Raw genomic sequence first — 14407 nt, 5'->3', positions numbered from 1 at the left:
CAGGCATGTCTCATTCCTTTCAGGCCTGTCCTACCCAATATACAAAATCCTGTCTGGGGTGGTGCTAGCATCTCCCAAGGCAGGAAACCCTCTGTCCAAGCCTCCCTCGCTGGAAGGACTCCCAGCAGCAGGAGGTCAGACTTGTGTCTGTGGTGGCAGCATCCATTTTGTGATGCCAAGGCTAGAGTTAACTTTATCCGGGGTTCACAGTTACATACATGTCGTGTCCCTCTAGAAGGGTGGAATGCTACCCCCGTCGCCAGAATTGGCGAGGGGGTAGTATTCCAATTCGTATGACACCTTACTCGACATGTTTTGATAATGTTATACCAGAGTTAGCATTCAACCGCGAGGATTATAATGCACTTAAGAGTATATGGTAGAGCGTTATCATGGAACAGCTATTAGGACTTGGTTCCGCAAGCTGCAGACGGGCTCAGCTCATGCCAGAGCACCATCTCACATAATTCCAAGCACTCTGCCTTCAGGATTGATAAGGCCTGCCATAGGAGTGACTGATAGGAATATATGTGTCCATTTTGGGGTCAGATATAGGTAACTATATCTACAGCAAAGGGTGATTACACCACCTTGCCCCAGCTGTCTTAGCAGCCAGTTGTGTCAGTTTAGATGGCCAGCCAGGGGTGGCATAATACATGCTTCAGCCCCTGGTAGGCCCTGGGTACACCTATGCCCTGGGTACTTAAGGTACACTGTACAGGGACTGATAAGGTGGCCCAGTACCAATTGGTAAATGCACCTAAAGTACATGGATGTCAATTTAGAGAGAGAACAGCTAGGCTGTGGGTCTGATTAGCAGGCCCACAGCCAGGGAAAGTCGTAAACCAGTGAAGCAAAAAGCAAAAATCTGGGGTGACCATAGGATTGCAGACCCCACTCTCCTACAATAGCTCTCTCAAGACCTGCGTTGTCTGGCGCAGAAAGAAAAGAACTGATCTCAGCACGCTGGGGTGGCGCCCATATAGGCCAATACAATGGCGATGTTGAGCAACCTACTCCACCTGAAAGCACACAGGGGTACTGTTTAAAAACCTCTGCATCCAGTCTAATGCCTGGGGAATATTCTAAGGTAAAAAATCTGCAGTTAGTCTCGATCACATATGGAAACATATGGAGAGACTTAAATCTAATAGCACACAATTAGTAAAACACAAATACCACAACAGAAGCTATGGTGTTAAAACAGGATACCTTAATCAGACACGCTCAGGCCCTCATCGCAAGTGGCCTGCTATAATCTCTAGACTCCAACACCCACCCCCTTTCTGAATTACTGTTACTAGGGGCGCCAGGAATATCAGGGGGGGGGAGTGACCCAAAGTATAACAAAACTTTAGGTAATAGCATGTGAAAATCACTATTTCAGTGACTGTTCACACGTTTCCCCCCGTGATAGACACCACATCTTTCGCTGCTATCAGCAAGGTCCATGGCACCTAACAGGCCACACCTAATGTAAGCATAAAGTGCTAAATAGTTGTGAATAATGGGATGTTCTAAAAACACCCAAATAATGAAAAGCCCAAATACTTTTGCTGCAGTGGATAATAAAGAAAAGAATGTGCTTCTGTGTCGAGGGCTTGGAGCAATGACACAACAACGAAAAGACTACTGATGGTCAGATTTAGCATTGACCCATACTACAATAAATGCATTTCTTGCCACAGAGGGCCCTTAGGACTTACCTTAAGAGAGGAGGAGACAGGCAGTTATGTGAAAAACACAGGTACAAAGGTCAACATAAGGACCACTCAGTTCCTCTTCAAGGTGGTCTCAATCCAGCTAGCATGCAGGCCAACTTCGTGTTGTTCCTCTGTACAAGATGGTTCAGTCATATGGAACAAAACTAAGGGTAGTAGAGGGAAAGACCTTGCATTGCAGGCAGAGTCAACATTCACTTTATTTTCTGTTCCTAAGCACCTTTTTCGCCGGTCATTGAAAGAAAAAAAGCATCTCTGGTGCTCTGTCCTTGGATTCCTTGGGCTGTCTGAGGTCTAAGTTGCTGTAGACCTTCAATAAGCTGCAGTGGTGTTTCATATTATACATTCACTGTCCTTGGTTGCTGAGCAGTAGCTTAATGCCAATCAGCATCACAAACTAAAACAACTAACTGGTACAAATGATCAGCTAGGGAGTTGGATGAGTCTTAGAGTGATCTAGAAGAGACTACCACCTGCAGGATGGATATTTAGGGAGTGTAGTGTGGTCAATTTGCAAAATTCTGCTAGCATTTACTTGACTGTGTTGAGTTTACCTACTTTTTTTCCAATGGCTTATACTGGTCAAAGTTCATCTGCATCGTCATATAAATACAGAGCTGTAACCATTTGCAATTTTCTGTGATCGCCCTGAGCACCCCATCTCTGTAACAATTCTCTGAATTATAATAATATTCTAAAATAAAGGACTAACTGTACTGCTATGCTTTAAACAGTGAATGTTTTTGGACACATGTATTTAATTGATTCACTAATTATATTAAGTGATGCTTACAGCAGCCACTTATCCTTATTGCAGTTGACTACCCATGATCCACCTAGGTGTACTGGGAGCCCCCTGTTGATTTCTATATGGAGGACAGACTATTCAAAAGAAAAGAAGGATGGGTAAAGCATCCATGGGCAAATAAAGATTTTCAAACTGTCCTTACTCAGCAAAAATCTAGACAAACATTGGTTAAAGATACCAAAGAACAGGATTAATGTTAGCAAATCCCTGCAGAAGAAGACCAGCCCAGGCAAAGCCCTGCCCAAATCAGTGTCCAGCCCACTGGGCCAGCCCTGCAACACTGACGGCAACACTGATCCACGGCCGCCGCTGGGCCAGCAATTGAGGCGAACAGAACTAAGTCTTTTGACTGTGAAAGAGTGAGAAGAATCGGGGACGAGTCAGTCACGTCACCATTCAGTGAGTGAAGTTCTTCAACATGAACGGTAAGCACAAGTTACTACTTGTGTAACGATATATCTGTAAGAGACATTAGTTTAGTGATAGATTCCTTACCTTAGAATATCCCCAGGCGTCGGACTGGATCCGGAAATGTTTGCGTAGCAATACCCTTGCGCGTCGGTAGGCGTCGTCCGCGGCTCCGCGTCCGTGTCATTAGCGCCGGAATGACGTCGTCGGAGTACATAGACGCCGCCCATGCGCGCTGACGTCAGTTCTGATACACAGCTTTTCCGCGCCAGATACGCAGAGCCATGATAGAACCAACACTGGTGCCAAGAAACTAGGGCCCTGAAAGGGGATGACCTTAACCCTAGATATCGGTTCGCAGAACGGGGAGGATGGGTAGGTCGGTAAGGAATCTATCACTAGCTAATGTCTATTACAGATATATCGTTACACAAGTAGTAACTTGTGCATCTGAAAGAGACACGTTAGTGATAGATTCCTTACCTTAGAATAGATACCCCAGCAATACCAACCCCGGTGGTGGGTCTGCGAACCAATAATCACACCAGAAAGTCCTGGAGGATGGAACGGCCAAAGAAGCCATCCCTCCGGACTTGACTGTCCAGGCAGTAGTGTCTTGCGAACGTGTGCAGCGAGGCCCACGTAGCTGCCTGGCAAATGTCCTGCAAGGGCACTCCCCGGCCCAGGGCAGTAGTAGTCCCGTGGCCCGAGTGGAATAAGCCCTCAATCCAACAGGGGGCTCCTTCTTAGCCATAGAGTAACATGCTTGGATACACAAGATGATCCACCGGGAGATGGTCCGCTTGTGCACCGCTTTCCCCTTCTTAGCGCCCACGTAACCAACAAAGAGTTGGTCATCCACCCGGAACTGGCGTGTGCGATCCAAGTAGAATGAGAGCGCACGTTTTGGGTCCAGACGGGGGAGCCGCTCTTCCTCTTTAGAGGGATGCGGAGGCGGAAAGAAGGTAGGCAATGTGATGGACTGCCCGATGTGGAAGGCTGAGACAACCTTGGGCAGGAAAGATGGCTTAGTACGCAACACAACCTTGTCCGGATGGACGGAAAGGTGGAGTACAAGAAAGGGCCTGGAGCTCACTCGCTCTCCTGGCAGAGGTGATGGCAACCAGGAAAGCAGTCTTCAGAGTCAGAAGGCGAAGAGGACAGTTGTGAAGTGGCTCAAAGGGAGCGCACATCAGGAAAGTAAGAACAAGGTTCAAGTCCCACTGGGGCATCACAAAGGGAACAGGAGGGAACATGTGTGTGATGCCCTTAAGAAATCTATTTACAATAGGGGATTTGAACAGAGAAGGCTGATCAGGTAGCCTTAAGAAGGCAGAAAGGGCAGAAAGGTAGCCCTTGACAGTGCCCAGAGCAGAGCCCTACTGGGCAAGAGAAAGAAGAAAGAGGAGAACCTCAGAAAGGGGGGCGGAGAGTGGGTCCACAGCCTTTGCTGTGCACCATGCCACAAATCTGTTCCACCTGCAGGCGTATACCGACTTTGTGGAGGGACGCCTGGCTGCCAGAATGACATTACAGACTTCGGGAGGCAAGTCAAATGGCCTCAACTGTCGCCGCTCAATCTCCAAGCTTGTAGGTGGAGACTGGACAGGTTCGGGTGGAGGACCGTCCCCTGCTGCTGCGACAGAAGGTCCTCCCGAAGAGGCAGACGAATCGGGGGATCGACTGACATGCTGAGTAGCTCGGGATACCAGTATCTTCGTGCCCAGTCCGGAGCCACAAGGATAACCTGGGCCCGGTCGCACCTGATCTTCTTCAGTACTCTGGGCAGAAGTGGTATAGGCGGAAAGGCGTACAACAGACCGCAACTCCACTTGCGACGAAAAGCGTCTCCGAGCGAGTGCCGCCTTGGAAATTCCAACGCGCAGAACTGATGACATTGCGCGTTCTCTTCGGTGGTGAATAGATCTAACCAAGGCTCTCCCCACTGTTGAAAGAGGCCTTGCGCCACGTCCGAGCTCAGACGCCATTCGTGATCCATCATGCACCGACGGCTGAGTTCGTCCGCCCTGGCATTCAGAGAACCTGCCAGGTGTTGAACCACCAGGGTCACGCCCTGACGTTCCAGCCACTGCCAGAGGCGCAGAGCCTCCTGGCATAGGGTCCACGACCCCACCTCGCCCTGTTTGTTGCAGTACCACATGGCGGTGGTGTTGTCCGTGAACACCTGCACTACACTCCCCTGGACAGAGGGGAGGAATGCCTTCAGTGCTAGACTAATCACCCGTAACTCCAACAGGTTGATGTGGAGCCGGGCCTCCGCCGGAGACCAGAGTCCTCTGATCTCCGCCCCTCCAATGTGGCCACCCCAGCCCTGGAGGGACGCGTCCGTCACAACTACGTGCTCCGGGTGGGGTAGGGAGAGGGATCTGCCACTATCCCAATCGCGGTCCGTGAGCCACCACTGCAACTGTCTCGCAGTGCCCTCCGAGATCAAGACGTGATCGGACAAGTTGCCCTGATGCTGGGCCCACTGAAATTTCAGGTCCCACTGCAGAGCCCGCATCCGCCACCGGGCGTGACACACCAGAAGGATGCAGGAGGCCATCAGTCCCAGAAGCCGCAGCGTCAACCTGACCGAGACTCGGGATAAAGGCTGGAAGATTGGAATCAGAGCCTGAATATGCGGAACCCGCTGTTTGGGAGGGTAAACCCGAAACTGCGCCGAGTCTAGAACCGCTCCGATGAAGAGGAGCTTCTGAGAGGGACACAGGTGCGACTTCGGCACATTGATGGAGAACCCCAGCAAGTGCAGGAGGTCGGCCGTAGTCTGGAGGTGGCTGACGACTGTCTGGGGCGAGCCCGCCTTCAACAACCAGTCGTCGAGGTAGGGGAAGACTGACACCCCTAACCTGCGCAGATGAGCTGCAACCACCGCCATCACTTTTGTGAACACCCGTGGGGCGCTGGTAAGGCCGAAGGGGAGCACGGTAAACTGAAAGTGCTCGTGGCCTACCGTGAACCGCAGGTAACGCCGGTGGGCCGGCAGGACGGGGATGTGAAAATAAGCGTCCTGCAAGTCCAACGCTACCATCCAATCTCCGGGGTCCAGGGCAGCTAAGACCTGAGCCAAAGTCAGCATCTTGAACTTCTCTTGTCGGAGGAAGCCGTTGATGTTCCGCAGGCCCAAGATAGGGCGCAGGCCCCCTTTGCCCTTCTTGGGCACCAGAAAGTAGTGGGAGTAACATCCACACCCTACTTCTGGCCCAGTAACGCGCTGGATGGCCCCCTTGGCCAAGAGGGCCGTGACTTCCCCTTGCAGAAGTTGCAAGTGATCCCCCGACACGCGGTGGAATTGAGGTGGCATTGCTGGAGGGAACGCCTCGAAGGGGAGGGAGTAGCCCCTTCGGACGATTTGCAGCACCCACCAGTCCGATGTGACAGTGCGCCAGTGGGAGTGGTGATGGCGAACCCTGCCTCCCACAGGCGTCACCTGGGCCTGAAAACTCGGAAGGTTTTGAGGCAAGTGCTGCGGAGGGAGGTGTGGACTGGCCTCGCCGCTGACCCCGACCGCGGCCACGGCGGTTTCCACGGCCGCCACCGCGCTGCTGGACATTCTGCGGTGCGTGGCTGGCAGCACGTGTGGGGACACCCCTTCCGTGGCCACGAAAGGAGCAAAAGGCACCCGATTTCTGGTGCGTGGCCGAGAGGCCTAAGGACTTGGCCGTAGCCCTGGAGTCCTTAAAGCGCTCCAGCGCATGGTCTGCCTTGTCGCCAAAAAGGCGACGGCCATCGAACGGCATGTCCAGAAGAGTGGCCTGGACATCGGCCGAAAAATTGGCAGACCTCAACCAGGCGTGGCGTCTAACCGCCACTGTCGTTGCCATCGCCCTGCCCAGTGAGTGCGTGGTATCCAGCCCACACCGGATAGAGTATTGTGCGGCATCTCGACCCTCCACAAAGGCTTGGGCGAGTTTAGCCCGGACCTCCTCCGGGCATTGTGGCAGCACGTCCGCAACTGTGTCCCACAGGGTGTGGGTGTAGGGGCCCAAGAGGCGCGCGGTATTGACAGACCGCAGACCCAAACTCAGGGACGAGAACACCTTCTTTCCAAACTGTTCATATCTCTTGGATTCCCGATCGGGCGGGGCCGTTGGGAATGCGGTCTGGGAAGTGGAGGCCTGGATAACCAGGCTCTCGGGGGTGGGATGGGTGGACAAAAAGCAACGGTCGCCCGGAGCCGGGCGGTAGCGTCTGGCCACGTTCCTATCCACAGGCGGACCTGTGGCGGGCTTGGACCAAGTGCCCACCAGAACGTCACATAAGGCTTCATTAAACGGCAGCAGAGGCTCACTGGAGCTTGCCTGCGGTTTAAGAACCTCAGTGAGGAGGTTAGTCCTCACGGCCGCGACGGGGAGCTCAAGGCCCAAGGCCTTGGCTGCCCTCGTCAACACTACGCTGTAAGCAGCCCCCTCCTCCATAGCCACGGTGGGAGGGGAGACAAATCCAGTGTCTGGCGAGGTGTCAATACCACTGGCCTCCCCAAGCTAATATGTCCAGTCCTCTTGAGACTGACACTCCTGTGCCAGAGGGTCCTCAGACCCCTCCCAATCACCTCCGTCACCAGTCTCCTGTAACCCAGGGTCAACAGACTGGACCTCCTCATGGAAATAGAAATCTCCAAAGGCCGTCTGAAACGGCGCCCAACTGCACCGTTCCGGCGCTAGAGTCGGACCGAAGGGAAGATTGGGGACGGCGTCCACAATGGGCGCCGGAGGCGACACCTTCGTGGCCGGCGCCGGTGAGGTCGTGAGGTCGACCGGCGACGACCCGGATCCGGAAGCGGATCTGGTGAGGTCCTGCGGCGCCGGGACCGAAGTCGCCGGCGGCGCCGGAGCACCCGGCGGCGTCGGGGCCGAAGCGCCTGACCCGCTAGGGCCTCCAGCCGGGACCGATGGGCCCGGAGGCGCCGCGGGACCCGACTGAGGAGGGAAGGACCTCATGGCCATGAGGTACCGCTCGACCTCCTCCGGCGTCGCGCCGTGCCCAGGGACCCGAAGGTGTGGGGCAGGCGGCGACGCTTGCGACTCCCTTGGAGCCGCGTGGGCGGTGTCGCCTGAACCCCCGGCCGCATCGTGCGAGCGTCGGGGTGGGTCGGAGGAGCGAGGATGCCGCTCCGACCTCTCATGCCTCTTACCTGAGGACTTGGATCCCGACGGCCGATGTCCATTCCCGGAGCTGCGGGGACTCCGACCCCGCGACCGGTCCCTCGACCTCCTGTGGGACCGGGACCTGGAATGGCGCGGGGCCGACTGCCGGAGCTCGAGCCGCTTGCGGGACCGCTCCCGCCTAGCCGTCGACGTCAGGGCCCGGCAGTCGGAGCAGGTGCGGTCGTCGTGGTCGAGGCCTAAGCACTTCAGGCACCGGCGATGGGGGTCCGTGAACGACATCAGTCGGTCGCACTTCGAACAGGGCTTGAACCGGGGCATCCCTACCGGCACCGATAGAGTCGAAGACTCAAGAAAGAAACGATCAAAAAGATCAAAAAGTTTAGTCAAACAATGACTAGGGGGAGAGCTTCTCCGGATCTGCGCTAGCTGGCGCGGAAAAAAGAAGAACTGACGTCAGCGCGCATGGGCGGCGTCTAAGTACTCCGACGACGTCATTCCGGCGCTAACGATGCCGACGACGGACGCGGAGCCGCGGACGACGCGACGCGCAGGGGTATTGCTATGCAAAAATTTCCGGATCCAGTCTGACGCCTGGGGATATTCTAAGGTAAGGAATCTATCACTAACGTGTCTCTTTCAGATACAGGAAATGATCGCAGAATAGAGTAGTCAGTTTCACTTACATGGTGCCACTTTTCAGTCAGCAATAAAGGACCAGAATTATTGACATAAAGTAAAGTAAAATCAGGACTTTCAAAAGCCATATAAAATATCAGAAAGATTTGATTGTGAACCATAGATGGGTTATTATACCTACTTTTTCATGTGCATTGTGAGGTGGAGGGAAGTGACATACTCACAAATGCAGTACTTAAAAGACTTGTTTTTAACTCTCAATTGATATTTGCACAGTACTTTGGTATACTGATATGTTCCTGTATTTAACCGTAAAATGTTATTAAAAGTATCTATTTGAATTATGTTGTACTGTCAGTGTCTCCTCGTTAGATAGTGAGAAGAAGTGCACACAGCAAAGTTAATAGTATTAGTTTTTAAGCCGGGACACAAATAGTTAACGTAAATTGTGCTCGAAAACACATTGGAACAAACAGGTAAAGAGGGACTTTTTCGTTTTAATACAGGTTAGTCAGACATAACCCTCTCACATCAACAAGAACCACCACCATTTTAGGTCTGGCGTTAGCCACGACCTTTTTCATTTTACGAAAATTACATATACTAACGTTTACTTAAACAGGCTTTCATCCAACAGTCTTCAGCCATTGGTCTGCTATTTTGCCATGCACATTTTCTTCCTCTCCCTACAGTATACAGCAAGGGGCAATAGGTCAGCCCACCTGAGTCACTGCATAACTTCACTGTGAATGACAGCATTCGGCTCTTCACATGGAGCACAACCACTCACAAAGACGATTGCTTCAGCCAAGGACTACAATGGCAATGGGTGTTTTTGGTGGTCAAAAAATATTTTCGTTTTTAGTCAATTTGTTTTATATTGGTGAGAGTGTTATGTCACATTCAAGTGAGTTATTGTTTCTCTGTTCACCAGCACCCTCCCCAATGCTGGAACAGGATCAGGTAACTGTATATGTTTGCATTGCAAGGCTTTTAGCAGCTTCCTCAGCCCTCCAGAAACCATCAACTCATCTATTCTTCCAGATCTCACAGAAGAGTGAATTTTGGGAATGTGCTACTTCCAGGGAATCAGCACCAACACATATTATCTGAAAACAACATGAACATCATATTTGTAGGAAAGCCATGCACCCTTTGTCTGGATCATGCTGTATATTCTGAGACAAATAATATACTTTTGAACACAAAATTATTTTTGATACTTACTTTGATTTTGTCTGCTAGAGCCTGAGTGATCATGACTTCTCTATCTCCTTCGTCATACATCTGGAAGATCAGGTTGTGCATAACATCCCCAGCTACCCAGTTAATGTCATCTTGATGCTTGATCTGAATCGCTTTCTGTCCTTCCACACTTAGAATATGCAATTTAGCAACATGGCTACTTGGGAGTAATTTAATTGTTTTTTCCACCACTGGCATATCCTTACAACTCTGAAAAAGAAAATGCACAAAAGAAACTGGGCAGATGGTAGAAAGATGAGTTTGCATACGCTCCAAAAGACAACAGCAAGAACACTAGCACTGAAAACATTAGTCTTTGATATTGGGCAACAAAGTTTGGGGATACATGCAGATTGCTCCTCTTCTGAAATTTATGGAAGTACCCTACACACATTTTCACTTCGCCACTGGGTGGCATCTTAAAATAACATTTTGCTCATCATCAACAGCACTTTTTCTAATGAAATTCTTATGGGATATACACTATTTATTTGTAGTCCAATAGTAATTAATTCAATTTGCCAACCTGTATAGCCTTGGGTCATTGATTTAGTTTGGCCAAGAGAAAAAAAGTCAAATTTCCACCTCTTGTAATGGCTGATAAAAGATTCTCTGCTCTTCTTACAATTCACCATTATACAAAATAACCAGCACAGCTGTCAAGACCGAATTTACCTCTCTTAAGAAGTTATCTGTTGTGTAATGGACAGTTAGGCCATTGGTGATTGATCTCTGGGAAGAGCACATCAAATTCAAAACATGAGAGAGGAATCAGAGAGAGGTGTGGTGATAATATCCATTGTTAACTGGGTACAACTTTTCTAGTGGACAATGTACCTTCCTGAAGATCAGTCATCAATAAATACAGTGCGACGTGAGAATGGATGTGGCAAACTACTGCTCCTCTGCTGCACCAGAGCACCACCAGGCAAATACCTGTGGAGGTATCATTGCTGGAAGCAGCACTCAAACTACGATGGCTCCAGCAGTGCCTATGATGTCAGGTCCACTTTAATTCACTGCTGAGGTAAGGGGAGAAGACAAAATACTTATCATATGGTCTGCTACTTCTGATGACTAGAGCAGTTTCTCACAGATTCGAAACCAACAGAACCAGCATTTAAAATGCAATAGGTCTCGCCCTCGTTTAAGTTAAAGCAATTCTGTTTGTAATTAGGTGGCTTTTTAGCTTTGCTTTTATTAGTGTTTTTCAAACTTTCATGTACTTAACATGCATATGTATGCATATATGTATATGTATGCATGCATTTATATGTGTATTTAAATAGATATGCAGATGTATATATATGTATGTGTGTACATATATACACGTACATTACCTACTGGCGGTCGCCAGTAGGTAGTTATAGTTAGGACCTATTTTCCATAATAAATCCGCAACATTCTATTCCCAATTACTTTGGCGCCAGTTGACGAATCTTTGCGAAATTTTCAAAGCTTTTGGCCAGCTATGGTCTGCTCCTATCCTGAAAGTCTCGGGGTAATTCGTCAAGCGGAGGCCGAGAAAAAAGGGGGGTCCCAAGACAATATAATCATAAGACCAAAGACCTAAAGAAAAAGGTACAAACAAAAACAATGCGCCCTTTTTTTTCCGTACCCTTTTCTTTAGGTCTTTGGTCTTATGATTATATTGTCTTTTGTCTTGTAGTGTATGACGTTGTGATTGTGAATGGCTGAGAGGATGTCCGAATGTGTGAACTTGATTGGGGGCTATATGCTGTGTTTATTTGATTAATTTGCATTGTATATTTATGTCTTTTATAAATGTGTGTTTTCTGATGGATTCGAAATAATAAATGTACATGTTTTTCTTATAATTCCTTTTGTGTGGGACAATGATGTTATATAAAAATTGATGGATATATTACCTATTGTTATATAAGTTTCTAGGAGAGGTTCTTTTTTGTTTGTTGGATTGTATTTCCCTGCCTCCCCTCCTAGTATTCAGTCTTCAGGGACCCTCTTTTGTTTCTTGACTGTCAAGTGGCAGCCAACTTTCCAAACCTGGAAGTGTTGGCAGCCATTTTGGACCTCTGTAGAACCGAGGCACAAGAAATCCTTCCAAAAAGTGCGCAAAAAGGGGGCAGGGTAGAAACACCCTGACACCCTAGGCCTGCTTAGGGGGTCCGACAAGGATCCCCAGGGCCCCAGAAATGTCTTTTTTTTTTTTAATGGCAAAGTGTGCGCAGGGTGCGTGGATCAGTGCTTTTTTAATAATTAGCCCACGGGGGGGGGGCAACAATATTTAATTTAATAGGGGGCCCATGAGCCCCGGGGAGCACCACCCCCCGGACTACAAAATAAATGGGTGGGGGGACTTCAAAGCCCCCCCTACAGCCCCGGGGATCACCACCCCCGCGCCCCCCTCCTAGAACCGTCAAGGGCCCTGGGGACCGCCACCCCCCAGGGCCGGCTCCTGCAGTGTCTCGGGGTGCCCACCCCCGGGACACTGCTGTTTGCTATGGCAGGGCAGGAGCCTTGCAGCTCCCGCCCTGCCATAGCAAACTTGGTTTGGATTTTGAAAGAGAGAGCAGGGAAACCGTTCTCTCTTTCAAAATGCAAACCCGATTGCTTTTCCACACGGGGAGCTGCATGTTAGCAGCTCCCCATTTGGAAAAGCAATGCCGGCTCCCAAAGGACGCGGGGAGCCGGCGGGACCGTGGGGGCATTGGGACTCCCCACATGGTCCAAAACGTTGTATATAGACCCCGTGGGATGGGGTCCCCGGGGATAATAGAAATTAGAGGTAGGTGCAAAACAATTTTTTACTGTAAAATTAGGAGTCACGCATCCAGCGCGGCGCTCAGTGCGGCCCCCTGGTGTGCACGCGTTGGGTGGCGACTCCTAACACATTGGGTGTGCGACACCTAACGTGTTGGGTGCGCGACTCCAAGAAAAAAAAGTTATATTTTTCAAATATATATCAAGCTTATGTGTTTAGATCTTGGGTGGCTCTAAAAAGAGCTGTTGTGTTTATTGGGAGATTTTGGTACCTACAAGTAAGTACCGATGCAGATTCTAAAGTTGTTGAGGAAGACTCTGTTACTCTCATCTGTAAAATGTACACCATCTCTCCTACAGATGCCGTCCATATTAAAACGCAGATTGTTGTTGTAAATGGACCCCATTCTATAATCTCTCAGATAAGCAGAAACAGCTTTATTGACATGCTTTCTAGCTTTCTCAATCTGTGGACAAAATTGATTGGACCAGTTCCATTTCTGTCTTTGGCATATGTTAGAATACACAAAGGCAGTTTGGGGGAAAAGTGGCAGCAATTCTCCAAAGGTGTCCTTCATAAGCATTTCCAGATCGACCCCAGTCAAAGTGCCTAGGTCATTGCCACCACAGTGCACAATTATAAGGTGAGGGTGTTGGAGATGCAAAAAGGATTTAACCAATGGCATCAACTGGTGCCACTTTAATCCTCTCTGTCCAATCCATTTAATGTCTACATTTGGCAAAGCTAAACCTTCGTCAATACCTCTGTTTTCTGCACACCTTTGGCTCCAGAAAACATAGCTGTGTCCCACAATCCACACTCTGAGCATCTTGAAGGGAGGTCTGGATGCACTCAGAAGGTGTCTGTATGTTAAATGGCAGTTTGAAAACGAAGATTTTTCTAAAATGGTGGATAAGATGCAGTTTTGAAAAAAGAAGAGAAATGATTGGCTGTTTAAGAACATTATAAACTGAAAAGTAGGGTTCATGCTTTTGTGTTTTAAAAGCATGTTTCTTATTGGTAAGTAAAAACTTTTTTTTTTTTAATTTTTAAAAAGTTTTATTTTGTCAACGTAAAAATAAAAAGATACAGAAAACATCTTATCAGATACAACCACCCCCCCTCCCCCCAAGGGAAAAGAAAAACTGCGTGTAAGTGAAAATAAAATAAATGCACAGCAGTCTTTGTAAATGTAATGTTATGAGGCCAGGGAGCAAGATGGAATCAGCGTGAGCTCTCGCTGCTCGGCTGCTCACGCCGGACGCGTAATGATGGGCTAGCTGCCCTGCGCCACTCACTGTGATGCCAGTCTTTCACACTCGCCGGACACGAATATAGACAGGAGCGCTGAGGCTGTTCTACCTTGGAGGGACCCCCGTTCAGGCGATCCTCGGCTGGCCAATCCTCAGCTGTGCAACCCGCAAGGCGTTGGGGACTTTTGCTGCTATCCTTGCCAACCCGCAAGTGCGGGCCGTTCTGTATTTCACCGCAGAGGCAATCCATCGTCCGGCCACTCCCGCGGCTTTCATGGCGGCCAGCGGATCCTGGAGCAGCCGGACCCTGCCACTTCAAAACACCCAAAGAAGGAGACCAGACGACGCTAATAAGAGCAGCATGAGCGCCCGGGGTGCACGAAGAGGCACTAAGCTAAAGACACCTGTGGCTGTCAAGGACTCCAAGGATCCCGTCATCGCTGCTACCGAAGGAGCGCCAAAAC

The 14407-nt window shown here is 49.8% G+C and overlaps 1 protein-coding gene across 1 annotated transcript in view; it reads right to left on the bottom strand.

Moving 5' to 3' along the window:
- The window catches only part of SMCHD1 (structural maintenance of chromosomes flexible hinge domain containing 1), a 2317253-nt gene that overhangs the window by 1330978 nt on the left and 971868 nt on the right, over positions 1-14407 (bottom strand). The window contains exon 25 of the mRNA XM_078687460.1: positions 9930-10157. Within this exon, the coding sequence (XP_078543586.1) occupies positions 9930-10157 (228 nt within the window). The remainder of the gene's footprint in view (positions 1-9929; positions 10158-14407) is intronic.

Source organism: Lissotriton helveticus, chromosome 4_1, assembly GCF_964261635.1.
Source record: "Lissotriton helveticus chromosome 4_1, aLisHel1.1, whole genome shotgun sequence".
NCBI lineage: Eukaryota > Metazoa > Chordata > Amphibia > Caudata > Salamandridae > Lissotriton > Lissotriton helveticus.
Note: the sequence above shows the minus strand (reverse complement) of the source record. Positions and strands in the feature narration are given on the sequence as shown.